Source organism: Belonocnema kinseyi, chromosome 1, assembly GCF_010883055.1.
Source record: "Belonocnema kinseyi isolate 2016_QV_RU_SX_M_011 chromosome 1, B_treatae_v1, whole genome shotgun sequence".
Taxonomy (NCBI): domain Eukaryota; kingdom Metazoa; phylum Arthropoda; class Insecta; order Hymenoptera; family Cynipidae; genus Belonocnema; species Belonocnema kinseyi.
Window position 1 is genome coordinate 145,229,298 of NC_046657.1, and position 15,988 is coordinate 145,245,285.

A 15,988-nucleotide genomic window follows, 5' to 3' on the forward strand; every position below is an offset into this window, starting at 1 on the left:
AAGTTGTGGATTCGGATTCAGGGGCTCAAAATACATAAGAATAGAGGGTTTTCAGCTTTGGCGGCCTTAGTGCATACGGGATCATACCCAGCCCCCGGACTATACGTATTCTTGATTCGGAAAAATGTGGAATTGCAAGTTATTTCATTTTCAAGATTACACTTGAAGGGTATGCGATTCGCAGCATTTTCTTCAGAAATTCCTTTTTCTTAATTTTCAACCGGAAAATTGAAATTCGTAATTTATCTTTCTTTTTTTTATTCTTTGTTTCAAATACAGCTTCTTGCTTCAAAATGAATGTGCTGTTGCTCATGATTGATGCACTATTTTATGTCTAGCAAGATAATTACATTTTTAACCGAAGAGATTAATTAATATCAACTGAAGGGATGAAGCTCAAAACATGAATTTTTAACAAAACAGTCTCATATTTAATAAAATATTTGAATATTCAACCAAAAGATGCTATGTCAACCAAGACGATTTTTTTATTACAAAAAAGAACAATTTTAAAACAAATAGAGCAATTTTCTATACTAAAAAAAGGATAAATTTTCAATGGAAAAAGGAATTGTAAAATTTTTTGTAAAGATCATTAATTTTTATTTTAAAAAATTATGAATGTGCACCAAAATATGTACTTTTTCAAGAAAATTGTGAACACTATAAAGCAAAAAGGCGAATTATCTTCAAAAGAGGTGAATTTGCAACCATAAAATTATATCATTTTAATAAAAAAAGTTAATGGTCTGCCAAGTAGTTAAATTTTCCAATGAATAGGTTTATTTGTAACTAAAAAGTTGAATTTTTTACTGAAATAGTTTAATTATAAACCAAACTTATGAATTTAAAAAAATAGAATTTACTTGCTACCCAACATTTTTATTTCCTACCAACTTTATATATTTTTAAGCGAAAAAAACGAACCTTCATAAAACCGAATTTATTTAAAAAATTGTTTAACATTCAATCAAATAGTTGAATTTTCAAATAAAAAGATGAATATATTCGACGCAAAAGAATTTCGTAACCAAGAAGATCCTTTCTTTAATTAAAAATTCATTACATTATTCATTTTTATGAAAGTAAAACAAATTATGATTCACCGCAAACATTGATTAGAGATAATTGTCTGATATTAACAAATACAAAAAGAAATCTTCGAAACTTAAAGTATATACTTTTGCATGGAAAATTTTCTATTCGATAAATTTTCAAACAAGTTTGACCTTGAAAGCTCAATTAAAAAAAATTGATATGTCAAAATGAAATTATTTCTTCATTTCTTAATCGTTTCAATTTTAGAATTCTAAAGTTTTCCGGTAAGCATTAAATTCTAAATGTTTCCCTGTCTATAACTTTTAACTTTTTAATTAACTATTTCCACTATTTGGTTGAATGAACTCTTGTTAAAATAAATTCGGTTTTGTGAATATTTGTCTTTTTAGCTGAAAAATATATAAAATTGGTAGGAAATAAAAAAGTTGGGTAGCAAGTAAACTTTATTGTTGAAAATTAAAATGTTTGGTTAATAATTTAACTATTTTGTAGAAAATTCCACTATTTAGTTAAAAATAAACCTATTCATTGGAAAATTTAACTACTTGGTAGAAAATTAACTTTTTATTAAAATGATACAATTTGATGGTTGAAAATTCAACCCTTTTGAAGATAATTCGCCTTATTTCTTTATAGTCTTAACAATTTTGTTGAAAAAGCACATATTTTGGTGCATGTTCGTAATTTTCTAAAATAAAAATTAATCTTCTTTACAAAAATTTTTACTATTCCATTTTCGGTTAAAAATGTATCCTTTTTTTAGTATAGAAACTTGAACTATTTGTTTTAAAATTGATCTTTTTTGTAATTAAAAAACCGTCTTGGTTAACATAGCATTTTTTTGTAAAAATATACAACTATTTGATAGAATATGAGACTGTTTTGTTTTCTGTTTTCTAAAGAAAAGCCTGGGAATTGTACACCCTTCAAGTGTAATCTTGAAAATGAAATAACTTGCAATTCAACATTTTTCCGATTCAAGAATACGTAGCATCTTTCTTCCATATTTTTTGTGGTAAAATCTGAGAAGAGAGGATAAGTTATGAAAACTCTCCACAGAAATTGAACGATCCCTTTTTAACGTCCAGTAATCAAATTGATAAAAAGAATTCCTGAAAATAAAATCAAGAATCTAAGGACCAAATTTGGACAACCACCACAAAATGTTCCCATTTGAATCTGAAAAAAAGGAACAATTCTCTCCCCTCCCTTCCTTTAAAAAAGAAAACAAGAAAAGAAAATTATTCATTCTTACTTTGGACGAAAATAAAAAGGTGGAAAGAAAAATGAGAAGGCAACCAATCAAATCCCCTCCTTTCTCTTTTTTTTCTTTCTTGCGTCCTCTTTATTCCCATCATTATCAAATCCCAATAAAAAACATTAAAAAAATATATATCATAATCACCAACGTTTCGACACTCATATAGCACCCTTATCAAGGAAAAAAATATATAATGTAAAATAAAAATAAAATCAATTAAAATAATATAAATATAAATACATAAAAAATAAATAAAATAAAAATAAAATTTGCTACCAGCAGGAACAGCACACCTGCTACGATGCTATCTCACTGACAATTCAGAATCACGTGAAAGTTAAGAGGGCAAAGCAGCCCCAAACAAACCTGAAATAAAAAGGCCCTAAAATCCAAGTCAGCCAAATTAAAATTTAGGATATCTAAATAGGAAAACAATCCAATGTAAAATCCCTTTATAATGTCCAATATTAAAATTGATAAACAGAATTCCTGAAAATAAAATCAAGAATCTAACGACCAAATTTGGACAACCACCACATAATCTTCCCATTGGAATCTGAAAAAAAGGAACACTTCTCTCCCCTCCCTTCCCTCTAAAACAGAAAACAAGAAAAGAAAATTATTTATCCTTACTTTGGACGAAAATGAAACGGAGGAAAGAAAAATCATTCAATCTCATTTTTGTTTCATCCTTTTTATTTTCGTCTAAAGTAAGGATGAATAATAATTTTCTTTTCTTGTTTTCTTTTTTGGAGGGAAGGGAGGGGAGAGAAGTGTTCCTTTTTTTCAGATTCCAATGCGAACATTTTGTGGTGGTTGTCCAAATTTGTCGTTAGATTCTTGATTTTGTTTTCAGGAATTCTTTTTAGAAATTGAACGGATTAACCGATTTTTTTCTGTCTTTTTCGTATCGTCTTCTCGTTATCTAATGTATCTAATTCAGAATATTGAAATTAAATTCCTTTATATTTTAATGATTTTCTATTTCTCTCATCCGGCTCTTATCTCTAACAATGCGAAGGTTGAGTGAGGTATGACAGGCACTCAATCAAATCCTGAGCTGGATTCCTCTTTGAGGGATTGTACTTACCCACTAAGATTATGTGGTTAAAATATATGATCAAAATATTCATAATTGTGGAAAAAATCCTGTTATTTGTAAGTGCATGGGCTAATTTTTAAGCCTGAGGAAGCGCCTTAAGGAGCACAGAGAAGAGCTATTGCGTTATAAGTTATTAAAACGTTCCCTCATTATAGGAAAAAGCTGCATGGATTAGTGATATTAGCCAGTGTATGGACAACGTGCGTTTTAATGACTTTTTACACAGTTCATTGTCAGAAACTAGCTCTGTCACAATGCCGCAATCCATCAGAAATGATCCGAAGCTTTTCAAAGATGATGTGGATATAAGATTCAGTCGTACACTAAACTCTTGTAAAGTACCACAAATCAGATATGCAACACCGGAAAGGTTACTTCAGAGGTTAACGGATCTTCGATTCCTGAGCATTGACTTCCTTAATACCTTTTTGCTCACATACAGAGTGTTTACTGACGGTGTTACTGTATTAGAAGCTCTAAAAAAGGTTTTTTATGACACAGAGCCACCAGATTCTCAAATATCTTATGGTGGGAGTGGTGCTGGTGGTGGGTTTTCAGCTAGGTATGTACTATAAGAATCTTTTGTTGTAAATCACGGACTAAGTACTGTTGTCATATTAATTGTAGCAGTTAGATGTGTCTAAACTTGTCAAATATTTTACAGTTCCTTAGACGTCTTGGACAGTGCATCTGCTGTTCAGTCGCAACATTTTGAGGAGAGGCCTAGAAGAAGCTTATCACCTAGGCGAACAAGTGGTGCTAGCTCAGTATCGGGTAGGAACAATTTTTTAAATAGTGAAATACACTCTCTTGCTACTTCAGAATATTATTTCTACTGATGCCATTTTTCCGTTAAATAAAAATTGATAACAGGTTACGGGTCGGAAGTCAGTGACAGTCGAGAAACGTCACGGAATCATTCCCACTGTGAGAATACCGCTGTAACTACTAGCGCACAAAATCAAAACAATGTCAAGTCTTCTCACTGGCGTTCCGGATTCCGCAAAAGTGAGATAATTTATCTGTAGTTTTGTTTATATTTTTAGGAGAAGAGTAAGTATTATAACAAGCTTTTCTACCACAATTATGAACTGTTTGATTCTATATTTTACCAGCGATCCGTGCCCGAACTCTTCTACGCATGCGTCGCGTTCGGTCTCTGATTCGTTGCTGTTCGCGCGCAATTTGAAATGCTAAAAAATAACATTTTTATTGTTTATTTTTAATAATGTCATTTTAACTTATACAAATGTTTATTAGACCGATATTAATGAATCTTGATAAAAATAAAACCAAGATTTTTTGAAAAATATGCAAGAAAAATAGAAGTGAGTAGCAAAGGATATTTTTATTGACACAGTATGCACTCAATAAATTTTAAGTTTCATCAAGATTCATTAATATCGTTCTAATAAACATTTATATAAGTTAAAATGACATTATTCATAATAAACAATAAAAATTTTCTTTTTTACCATTTCAAATTGCGCGTGAACAGCAACGAATCAGAGACCGATCGCGGCATATGCGTAGAAGAGTTCGGGCACACGTTACAAGCACTGCTGCCATGCATCACTCCACTTTCCTATTTTTAGAGATTAGAGCCGGTTGAGAGAAATTAAAATCTAATAAAACATTCAGGAATTTAATTTTAATATTTTGACTCAGATTTATTCCATAACGGCAATACGTTTAAAAAAGGTTGAAGAAAATCAATTAATCCGTTCGATTTCGGTTGAGAATTTTGGCAATTTTGCATTAACATTAAGATTACACACATTATTGACCATATTGACCGATTTCCTTTATCTTTTTTTAAGTTATTTTGTAAATTATATCAGGATTGTTTTAATTTGTTTTAAAATATACCTGAAATCTTTGTGAAATAATTAAAGTCAAGCGCAAGCTTTGAAATATATCTAAAATATTTGTGAAATATTTGAAATCTTTTAAAAATCTATGGCAAGAAATAATAAATAATCAATTAATATAAATGTATCCCGTACTAAAATTATTAATATAAGTTTATTTAATTAATTAACATGAATGTAATTTTTTTTATATTTGGTAATTTGTGAGAAATCGGTCGAAAATCTTTAATAATCTGTTGGTAAAATTTGTTACAATATATTTAAATATATAAATTTCAAATGAATAAATATAAATATTCATATATATTTATATAAAAAATTAACAAACATGAATAAAGTAATTAATTAATAAAATTATTTCTTTAATATAAACATATAATTTTTTAAATATGGATTTTTTTTACTACACTGTTAAAAATTTCTGTTCGAAAATTCCACTAAATGTATTGGAAGTTTATTTCGGAATCGCAAGGTGACGCTACAATAAATAATGTTGTAGTTTCCAAATGCTGGCAAACGTAATTTGAAAAAAATTTTAATGCTTAAATTCATGGAATTTGAGGAAATCGTGGAGTTCACAGAATTTACAAAATTCTAGGAATTTACTGGATTCTTATAACAATCAGAATTCACGGATTTGACGGAATTAGCAAAATTTATGGAATTGACCGAATTCGATGAATTCACGAAATTAAAAGAATTCATGGAATTTTTGTAATTTATGGAATTCGTGGAATTCACGGATTTCAAAGAATTCAATGAATTCATAGAATTCAAGAAATTCAGAGAATTCATGGAATGCACGTAATTCAACGAATTCACGGATTTTACGGTATTCACGCAATTTACCAAATTCACGCAATTAATTGAATTCACGGAATTAACGGATTTCACGTCATTCATGAAATTGAATGCGTTAATGAAATTTCTTCAATTTACGGAATTTGCGGAATTTATGAATTCAAGGAATTCACGGAATACAAAGAATTCATGAAAAACATATAAATTCAAGGAATTTACGGAATGCAAAGAATTCACTTCGCGGAATTGATAAAATTTGATAATTAATGGAATTCACGAAATTAATTGCATTCGAGGATTCATGGAATTCACGAAATTAATTGCATTCGAGGATTCATGGAATTCACGGAATTTACTGAATTAGCAGAATTCATGGAATATGCGAAATTCATTAATATCACGGAATTCATAGATTTCACAAAATTCAATGGGTTAATTAAATTTATTGAATCGACGGAATTTACTAAGTAAAGGAATTCTTGGAATCCAAAGAATTTACGGAAATTAAGAAATTCAAGGAATTTACGGAACAAAACTATCTCACGGAAATCTAGGAATTCATGAAATTCATTGAATTCATGGACTACTCGGAATTCATGGATTACAAAAAAATTCATGAATATCGCGGAATTCACGAAATTTAAGGAATTTATGGAATGCAAAGAATGAATGAAATCCAAGAAATTCACCCAATTCTTAAATTTCTTGGAATTACTTGAATTCTATCAATAACTTAAATTCTATGGATCCCATGAATTTCATGAATTCCGTGAATTCCGGGAATTCCATTAATTCAGTGATTTCCTTGTGCGAAATTTTCGTCTTACACGCTCTAATGAATTTTGTAAATCGATTGGAAATCTGTGCAAAGTATTTCTAATTTTTCTAGAATCTTTCAGAAATGCATTAAATGTTCGTAAAATTTCTGAAAACTACCAGAAATTTTTACAGAAATTTTGAAATGTTTGTGATATATTTATAAAATCATTGGATGCAGATTCATTTAAAGCGTTGCGAAACGTTTTGCAATATCAATTTTATACCTGCATTTATCATTCATTATTTTTCATGATTTACTAAAAATTGTTATTTCTATATTTATAATTTATGTAAAATGTTACCATAGGGTGCCATTAATTGTGCAATTTTGAACAATCTTGGATGAAAAACAGTTAAATTCAACCAAGAACAGCACATTCATTGTGACGCAACCAGTTGTATATGAAACAAATAAATATTTAAGAAAAAAATTGAAAAAGTATGAATGTTTATGATTGCAGATTTTTCAATTGAAAATCCTGGGAATGAAATTTCGCAAGAAAAGGCTGCGAATTGCATACCCTTCAAGTTTACACCTTGAAAGTCAAATAAATAAAAATTCCATACTTTTCCGATTCAACAACTTCCAGCGCTTGGCGCAGCATCTTTTTTCAATTACATTTTAATTACATGCATGAATTTCATGATATAAGTTACAGAAGAATGAAAAAAAAGATTAGGAAAATCAGTCAATAAATGGTCAAAAATGAGTGTAACCTGAATGCAAAATTACTAAAACTCTTAGCAGAAATTGAACGGATAACTCGATTTTCTTTGATATTTTTCTAAATTGTCTCATTGTTATGTAATGGACCTAATGCAGAATATTAACATTTAATTCCTTATTATTTTAATAATTTTTTATTTCTCCTAACCGGCTCTAATTTCTAACATTAGGAAGTTTGAGTGATGCCTGAAAAAAAGCAACAAGACCATTTTTCGAAAAACCTCTCTGTTTGATTTAGTATTTCGACCTTTATATTATGCGCTTAAAATATAAAATCAAACAATTCATAATTTTAGGAGAAAAGCTTGTTTGCATAATACATGAACTAAAATTCAAGCCTGAGGAAGCGCCTTAAGGTTGAGATGGAATGATGTGCAAAACAGTGTCAAAATGTCTAGATTCGCTCAAATTTCCACATTGCATCCAAATAATTTTATCTCAAAATCGAAAAAGGCATTTTGTAAAGTTCCCTGCAGTTGCAGTAAATCTTCTGTCAGAAAAATATATATAAAATCTGCAAATGTTTCTTTCTCACAGACATTTTGGATTTCGTGATAAAAGGCTTTTTTCGATTTTGACATTCAATTCAAATATTCAATTTAATATTTCCTCAATTTGCAATTTAGTGGACGAGGAACATTCTCATCATCACCACCATCATCATCTTCATCAATTAGGTCAGATCGCTGAATCTACGCCGACAATTGCTATCAAGCCTAGTCCACAGTCACAGAATACAACTTCGTCTGAAAAATTAGAATCACCTACTGATTTGACTCAACGAAAAATTAGTATTCGAATACAAAAAGACAGCGAAGAAAGTGACAGCGGGTCTATTCATTTAAAGATTCCAAGTGTTATAACTGTATCGTCAAGCGCAGAAACTCTAACAGGTATATATCTATTCAACTTGTATTTTATTAATTTGATCGCAATTGCAGTAGAACGCCGATTATCCGGGGTAATGTGGGGAGAAAATACCTCGGATAAGCGATAACTTGGATAATATGGAAGAAGTACAAAATTCGGAAGAGTTATTTATTTTTGATATATTTTAAATACAAAGAAAATATAAACATTTAGAAAATAAAAGCAAACAACCTACGAATGTGGATTTATCTTTATTAATTTATTAATTTATTAATTATTGCAACCTACTGCGTGAATTCAGTACTAGGCGTAGCAGCTTCATCTGTTTTATTAATGATTGTCCGTATTATTCGGCCATACACCTCGGTTAATGCGGAGTGCTTGGGTGAGTCCCGTTGCCTCGGATAGTGCGGAGCTTCGGATAATCGAAGGCCAGATAATCGAAGTACTATTGTCTTTCAAAAGATTTAGAAAGACTGAAAGATATTTTTGAACATTTTAAAACATTTAAATATTTCTTATTTTTAACTGAGAATTTTGGAAGAGGATTATAATTTTGAGTTACAACATCAGGTAATGTTTGGTGTTAAGAATTTCAATACTGGTATAAAAAAGAGAATATTCTAAAATAATTGTAATTTATAGTCAAATAATAATTCTTTGCTCGAATTCCCTGTCTTTACTTCTCAATTATAATTTTTTGTGGAAATCCGCGGTTCTAAATTTAAAATAATCATTTTTCTGCGGAAAGAAACTGTTCTAAAGTAAAAATTATAATTTCGAATGGAAATTTTCTGTTTGAGAATATAAATTATAATTCTTTAGTGGATTCCTCAATCTATAGTGAAAATTACAACTATTTACTCAAATTTCCTGTCTCGAAGTCTACATTATAATTCTTTATCTGAATTCCCTGTCACATAATTTGAATTTTAAACCTTTGCGGAAATTCACAGTCCCAAATCAGAATTATATTCATTTACAACATTTTCTACTACAATTCAGAAAAATAGTAAGTTCTTTTTTCTACAATTCGGGAGAGAAAACTTTCAATTTTGCTATATTTTCATTTGCGGGCAAAAGGATTTTTAAATTCAAACAAATTCTGATTTGAAACAAGGAATTTTAAAAATCGGACGACTTGGAACTTGGAACAGAGATTTTCGTTAATTCCCTTTTTATAAATGAGAATGAAAATTGTTTTTTTGTTATTTCTTTCTTCTTCACGAAGCTCTCTGTTTTAAAGTCAACAACTTTTTACAATATCTCTTGTTCTAAAGTCAAAATTATAGCTCGATATATATCCACAACGTGGGGGGAAAAATTCTTAAGTTGGAACGAATTTTGACTTGGAACATGGATTTGTTTTTGAATCCCTATCTTATAAATCGGAATTAAAACTATTTTTTAAAATAGTAGTTTTATATCAATAATTTACAATTCTGAGCCAAATAAAATTTGGTTTCCGAAAGTCCCTGCCTAAAAGTACAATAAAAATTATAATTCGTAACGATATTTTATGCTTTAAAGTGGACCTAGAGCGAAAATCATAATTCTATAAAGTAAATCTTATTCCTATCTAATTAATTAAATTCCTTACATTTCCTTATAAAAATTCATTTAACGCCTGAGATTTACAGAAATCATTAAATAAGCGGAATCTATGGAATTCACGGTGTGCACGAAATACATGAAATGAACGAGATTCATAGATTTAATGAAATTTGCGAAATTTATAGAATTGACGGTATGCCCGGAAAACAAGAAATTAACGAGATTCACAGAATTCATGGAAATTTAGGAATTAACGGAATTTACGGAATTCACAGAGTTCATGGGGTTCGTGGAATTCAATGAATTCATAGAATTTACGGAATACAGGGATGTCAGGAAATTCAAACAATTTACGGAATTTATGTAATTCATCAAATTCACGGAATTCACGAAGTTTAGAAATGCACGAAAATCAATGAATTTACAAAATGCAAAGAATTCACGGAACTCAAGGAATTGATGTTATTTCAGAAATTCACGCAATTTAAGGAATTCGAGAATTCATGGCTTTCGCAGAAATGATGGAATTCACGCAATGTATTAAACTTATGTAATTCTTTGAATACGCGGAATCCATGGAAAGAAGAGAATTAATGGAATTCACTAAATTCAAGGAATTGAAGGGATTCCTGGAATTCACGGAATTCAAGCGATTCGCGGAATTTAACGTTTCGCAAAATTTCAGACAATTTTGGAATTCATAGAATTCACGAAATTTTAGGAATTCATGAGATTCAATGAGTTAACTAAATTCAATGAAATCACGAAATTTACAAATTGTATGGAATTTATGGATTTCCACGAATTCCATAAATCAGTTCCACAAATTCCTAGAATTCTGTGGATTTCATAAATTCCACGAATTCCGTAAACAAAGCGTATTTCGCGAATTTCGTGAATTCAACATATTCTATGAATTTCGAGAATTCCCCAAGTCCAGTGAATTCCGTGATTGCAAATAAATTCTTTGAATTCCATAAATTCCGTGGATTCCATTAACTCTGTGAACTAATTAAATTGCAGGAATTTCATGAATTCCGCGAATGTCGCGAATTCTATTCACAGAAAAAAACACGAGATAAACTTTACATCGACTTCCGACGAAAGATTCTATGCAACAAAAATTAACTTCACAGGACAAACTTTACACAAATATCGGTTAAACGTTTTTTGTTTTTCCACGACAAACACATGTTTTTTGAAAGATGCGAAGTTGGCTAAACAAAACTTTATCACCCTAAAAAATTTCCTGCAACAAGTTTTACAATTATTTTTTTCTATGTTAATTCCATAGATTTCATAAATGCCATCAATTTGGCAAGTTCCTTTAACTTCCTGAATTCCCCGAATACTGTGATTTTCATAAATTTGTATAATTTCGCGAATTCCATGATGTTCCTGAATACCTTCAATTCCTTTCATTCCCTAAATTCCTTAAATTCCTTGATTTTTATAAATTCTGTGAATTCTATGAACTTTGTGAGTTTCTTGAATTCCTTGAATTCCGTTAATCCCGTAAATTCCTCGAATTCTACATATTGTGCGAATAAATAAATTTCATGACTTCCTTGAATTTCATAAATCCCGAGAATTCTATCAACTTCGTGAGTTGCTTGAATTCTTCGAATTCCATTAATCCCGTGAATTCCCCGAATTCCATATATTAACACTTGTAGTGTAGAATTCGTGTATAACTTTGTAGAATTTCAAATATTTTTAACAGTGTGGCCTTCGACGATATTTGCAAAAAATATGTGGAATATCCAGCTATATTATTTATTCCATCACCGTATTTCTCAAATCCTTACGTTTTTCAGATGTAACCATCATTAGTGCACCATCCTCTCCAAGTAACTTGAGTTCAGTTACTCTGGTTGGATCAACGGGTTCTGGATCTGGTTCGGATCCGAGCCCTCATGGAGAAGCAACAGGAAGAACTTATTCGGGCGACATTTCTGAAGACACTGATACATCGCTTGGAATGGAAATGCAGTCAAATCAAGGTTTGTCTATTTATGCGTTAATATATGAGATATTCTAAGATAGATTTAAATGTTCCTTCTTGAAATTAAAGCAAATTAAAATTATAATTAAGAAATTAATACTTTTATAAGACAGAAGTGTCTAAAACTGGTCCCTCTTGGTAGTTTCGAAATATAACTGAATACGAATTATTTTCGAATCATTTCGATTCTCAGCAGCCCATCATTCGAATTAAAATAAATAATTCTGCAATAAATCCGCAATTACAATTTATTTCGCATTAGTTCCTTATCATTCCGGTACAATTCTGATTGATTCCAAAAAAACTTCCAATTTAATTAGCAAAATCGTTAAGAATATATCAGTTCCAAATCGAAACATGCGAAAATTGTGAAAAATTCTGAATTGCATCCAAATGGTTTTGCATTATTTTAAAGAAAATTTTCGTTCTGTCTGAACTCGTTATCATTCCACGTGATTCATCTGTCATTTCACAAATGATTTTACATCATTGTATTAAATAATCTCATTTTCTTATGATTGTAGCAGAATTAATTATTTTTGGAGACTTGGAATTCAGTATTCCAGCATTCCAAGCATGTATTAGAGCATTTGTAAGACTAAAATTGTGCACAAGCAAATCACGAAAATAATAAAATTCAAGGAATTCACGGAATTTACCGAATTAAAGGAATTCACGAAATTCACGGAATTTATGAAAATAAGTAATTCACGAAATATTTGTTAGGGAAGTTCGTGAAATTTACAGAAGGACGGAATTCGTAGAATTCATGGAATAAAATGACCTTACGAAATTTATGGATTTCACGCCATTCATGAAATTCTTGGGATTCACTGAAATCACAGAATTCAAGGAAATTGCAATCACAGAATTCACGGCTATCGCGGAATTCACTGTATTTGCTAAATTCATGAAATTCATCGAATTTATGGACATCATGAAATTAATGGAATTTACGAATTTCACAAATGTGTTGAATTGATGGAACACACGGAATGCTTGGAATTCACAATATTCGTCGAATTCACGAAATTAAAAGAATTTTCTGAACTAACTCTAATCAGGAATTTTACTGAATGCAAGGAATTTACCGAATTCATGTGACGCCCGAAATTCGCAAAATTCATCCAACTCGCGAAAATCGCAGAAATCATAGAAATAAAGGAATTCACGTATTTTAAGGAATTTGCAGAATCTATGGATTTCAAGGAATTCAAATAATTCGCAGAATTCATGGAACTCAAGAAATGTACGGGCGTCGTAGAATTAAAGGAATTCATGGAATTTACGGAATTTTAAGAATTTACGGGATTCGTGGAATTCATGCTATCGAAGGAATTCACAAAATTTATGGAATTTTTGGGAGTCCATGAATTTCACCCATTCCGTGAATTCCATGGATTTCGTGAATTGTTTGAACTCGTGAATTTTTTGGTTCCGTTAATTTCGTAAATTTCGTGAATTCATTGAGTTTGATAAATTCGGACAAGTTTTGGAATTTCGTCAATTTCATAAATTTCGTCAATTTCATAAATTTCGTCAATTTCATAAATTTCGTGAATTCCTTCAATTTTATCAATTCTTTGAATCTTGTGAATTCCTTGTAATCCGTGCATATTGTGAATTCGGCGAATTCCACCAAATCCGTGAATTCGGATAGTTATATGAATTCCCTGGATTCCTTAACTTCCGTAAATTCTGTGAATTCCACGAAATAAATAAATTCCATGAATTCCTTGAATTCTAGAAATACGCGCGTTATATACAATACATTAACGGAAGTTTTAGTTTTGTCAAAATATTTCTTTATTATTTTTTACCAGGGACAAATCTCTTGAGAAATAATTAACATTAAAAAAAAAAAAAATTTATTTTTATCATGTGTCGAGTTACTGCCTACTGGACTTCTATTATAAAATTCCAATACATGTGAGGTACTATCATTACCAGCATTTGGAAGCTACAAAATTTTGTATTGTAGCGTTACCTTTCGTTTCTGAAATAAACTTCCAAAACATGCAGTGGGAGTCTCCAACAGACATTTTTAATAGTTCAGACAAAAATCGTACAAATATTTAAATAGTTTTCCCACTTTTAGAAAATCGTTTTACTTATGACGATTCGTCGTCGCCATCGTCACCGCCGCAATCATCTACTTCAATGCAATTCGATGATAGACCCTCTACAACATCATCGAACCTGGCGTATGGTGATGATCGACAATCTTCAGCACACTCAGAGTGTGGTAAGAATGATCAAGACTCATCGGAAGATGAATATGCATCGTCTTCTGCAGCTGCAGTTACTGAAAATTCACAACATCATCAACATAATCGCAGTATCCGCGCTTTTCATAGAGCTTCTGTTGTATCTGCTCCACCATCGATGGCTAGAAGCGGATCTTTTTCTATTGCGGGGGTATAATACTATAATATTGTCACACGCTCCTTACTTTCCCTAATCCGAGTTGTTAGATATTTTCACAAGACGTGTAATGTTTCTAGAATTATTGGGCGGGCAGGAGGTCCATCCAAGAAGGTGAGATGAATTCGTGTTCTCAACAATCTAGTTTTCAGCATGATGTCCAACAATCATCCAGCAAAGCTGGTGTAGTCATTACAAGTTTTCGCCTAAGCCGACGACGGTAAGTTAATAATTTATCCAAAATACAAATATTTATTGTACTATATAGCCTTTTCTCGTGATTATTTGTTGTTTATGTATAGCGCCTCTATACTCCCGAATCGGAACATAGGTCCTGCTTTTACGCTCTTTACGTTATTATTTGTAGGGGCTAAGGTTTTAAAGTGCAGTAGAACCTCGCTTATCCTAGCCCGCTTTATCTGAGTTTGCGAATATCCGAGGTTAATAATATAAATACTCTCTATATCAAGAACTGTACGAATCGCTCTAAAATAAAGATACATAATGGCATATCTAATATAAACTATTTATACGATTTTTCAAACATGTAATTGTACAAATTGAATATTTATTCAAGTAGACTTTCAGTTTATTATACTGAGACTTTCTTCTTATTTAAAATTTCGTTTTATCCCAATTTCCCGATTATCCAAGATGGAACCGATACACAATAGCTCGGATAAGCGAAATTCTACTGTAGAGGATATTCCAAAACGATTTTTGCCCCTACTTTAGCACTTTTTAGAGTGAAACATTTTCAAATTCTCTATTTGGGGCCTCAAAATAGGGAATTAGTTTTTGCTTCTAATTTAACGCTCCACCTTCTACTTTCATGTACAAAATAAAACTATTGGACAAAAAATTACCAAAAATAGAGCAAGATGAAGACATAGTGACATTTGCGGAATGTTTCAAGTTATTTTGCATAATCATTCAACAACAATTTCTTATCGATCGTCGAAAAAAATATGTATTAATCATTGAATGAATGCAGATACAAAATAATTCTGGTTTTTTAATTCGTCGACAAATCTTATGTTTTATGAAACTTGAAATGAAAATTTATATCTTTTGTTTGAAGAAAATGCAAAATGTCATGGAATGTGTACAAAATTTAACAATGCCCTTATTTAAATTTGTTTTTCTATTGAATCATTAGTGCTTCTTTTCTCATACTTTTCTTTTTATTAGAATCCTTTAAAATAGAACAAAGTTTTATAATTCAATCCTAGTAGTTATGAATATTAAATAGATATTTAACTATTATAAAGCAGTGGTAGGAAGTTTTAATAACAAACGAAGTGATAAAATCAGCAAAAAAATAATAAAATATAAATATCAAAGTATTATAGAACAGCATAAGTTTGCAGGATGGTCACCAATCCGGGAGAATCGGGAGAACCGGGAGAAATTCAGAAAAGAAGTATTATATCGGGATTGCATTTAAAGGGTCACAATGTTTCTCATTGGCAATGTGACTAAATAATACGTGATA

General features: G+C 30.6%; 1 protein-coding gene across 1 annotated transcript in view; it reads left to right on the plus strand.

The window, feature by feature from the left end:
- Positions 1-15,988, plus strand: part of LOC117180416 (ras-specific guanine nucleotide-releasing factor 2-like) — a 132,164-nt gene that overhangs the window by 60,187 nt on the left and 55,989 nt on the right. The window contains exons 14-21 of the mRNA XM_033372918.1: positions 3,578-3,956; positions 4,027-4,030; positions 4,087-4,196; positions 4,296-4,430; positions 8,267-8,533; positions 11,882-12,067; positions 14,168-14,487; positions 14,574-14,713. Of these exons, the coding sequence (XP_033228809.1) occupies positions 3,578-3,956; positions 4,027-4,030; positions 4,087-4,196; positions 4,296-4,430; positions 8,267-8,533; positions 11,882-12,067; positions 14,168-14,487; positions 14,574-14,713 (1,541 nt within the window). The remainder of the gene's footprint in view (positions 1-3,577; positions 3,957-4,026; positions 4,031-4,086; positions 4,197-4,295; positions 4,431-8,266; positions 8,534-11,881; positions 12,068-14,167; positions 14,488-14,573; positions 14,714-15,988) is intronic.